Here is a 1,151-nt window from a genome sequence, read left to right as displayed (position 1 = left end):
AGCCGCTGCACGGGCCCCGGGGGCTGACCTGCTTTTGGCAGGGGCCACGCTGGGGACAGGGACTCGGTGCTGCTGCAGGACGGGTCTAGGTGTGTCCCCCAGTGTCCCCCGTGTCCCCAACCGTGTTGCAACTGCGGGGGTTTAATTGCAGGGCGGGCAGAGCCCCGCCGCCCACGGCCGGCAACCGGAGCCGGTTTAACCGCACGGCAAAACATCCCTATTGCCGTGGGTTCGGCTGTGCCATCAACAGCTCGGAAGCCCGTCCAGATCCGGGGCCGGGCTGGGAAAGGTGGTCACCTATGTGGGATCCTGCACGGCTTCGGTGGAGGAGCCCAAAATGGGAGCCTGGGGGAGGGGGGGGGCTGCTGCCGTGAGCGCTGCCCCACGGAGGGGACACGAATGTGGGACTTGCGTTGTGGGACACGTGTGGGATGGGAACGGCTCTGTGGGACATCCAGAAGTTCATGGGATATGGATGGCTCCATAGGACATCCATGGCTCCATGGGACATGGATGGCTCTGTGGGACTCTCTTAGCTCCATGGGACCTGGATGGCTCCATGGGACATCCATAGGGCCATGGGACACAGATGGCCGTGTGGGACATGTATGACTTTATGGGACATCCACGGCTCCAAGGGGCACGTCCGGCTCCATGGCACACTTATGGTTCCCCATGGGACATCCGTAGGGCCATGGGACATGTATGGCTTCATGGGACATCAATGGTTCCATGGGATATGGACATCTCCATGGGACATCCCTGGCTTCAAGGGACATGTGTGGCTCCATGGGACATCCATAGGGCCATGGGACACAAATGGCTCTACGGGACATCTGTGCCTCCATGGGACACGCACAGCCCCATGGAACATGCACAGCTCCATGGCACATGGGTTGCTTCATGGGACATCCATGGGTGCAGGGGGGACACATGGCTCCACAGGACATGCAGAGCTCCATGGGACACCCATGGCTCCATGGGACACGCACAGCCCCACGGGCCACACACAGTGCTCCTGGGAGGGGACAGTGGGGATGGGGGAACCTTCCCCTGCTCAGGACCCTCCCCAGAGCAGGTCTGTGGGTGCCAGGGCTGGGGCCGCGGGACCCCTGCTCCTCCTCCCCATCCCCCCCCATCCCCCATACTCC

General features: G+C 62.9%; 1 protein-coding gene across 1 annotated transcript in view; it reads right to left on the bottom strand.

The window, feature by feature from the left end:
• RNF215 (ring finger protein 215) overlaps nucleotides 1–886 on the bottom strand; it is an 11,285-nt gene extending 10,399 nt beyond the window's left edge. The window contains exon 1 of the mRNA XM_009893342.1: nucleotides 860–886. Within this exon, the coding sequence (XP_009891644.1) occupies nucleotides 860–886 (27 nt within the window). The remainder of the gene's footprint in view (nucleotides 1–859) is intronic.
• Nucleotides 887–1,151: the final 265 nt, after the last annotated feature.

Source organism: Charadrius vociferus, unplaced genomic scaffold (genome assembly GCF_000708025.1).
Source record: "Charadrius vociferus isolate BGI_N301 unplaced genomic scaffold, ASM70802v2 scaffold579, whole genome shotgun sequence".
NCBI classification, from domain to species: Eukaryota; Metazoa; Chordata; class Aves; order Charadriiformes; family Charadriidae; genus Charadrius; species Charadrius vociferus.
This window is presented reverse-complemented; position numbering and strand designations above follow the sequence as displayed.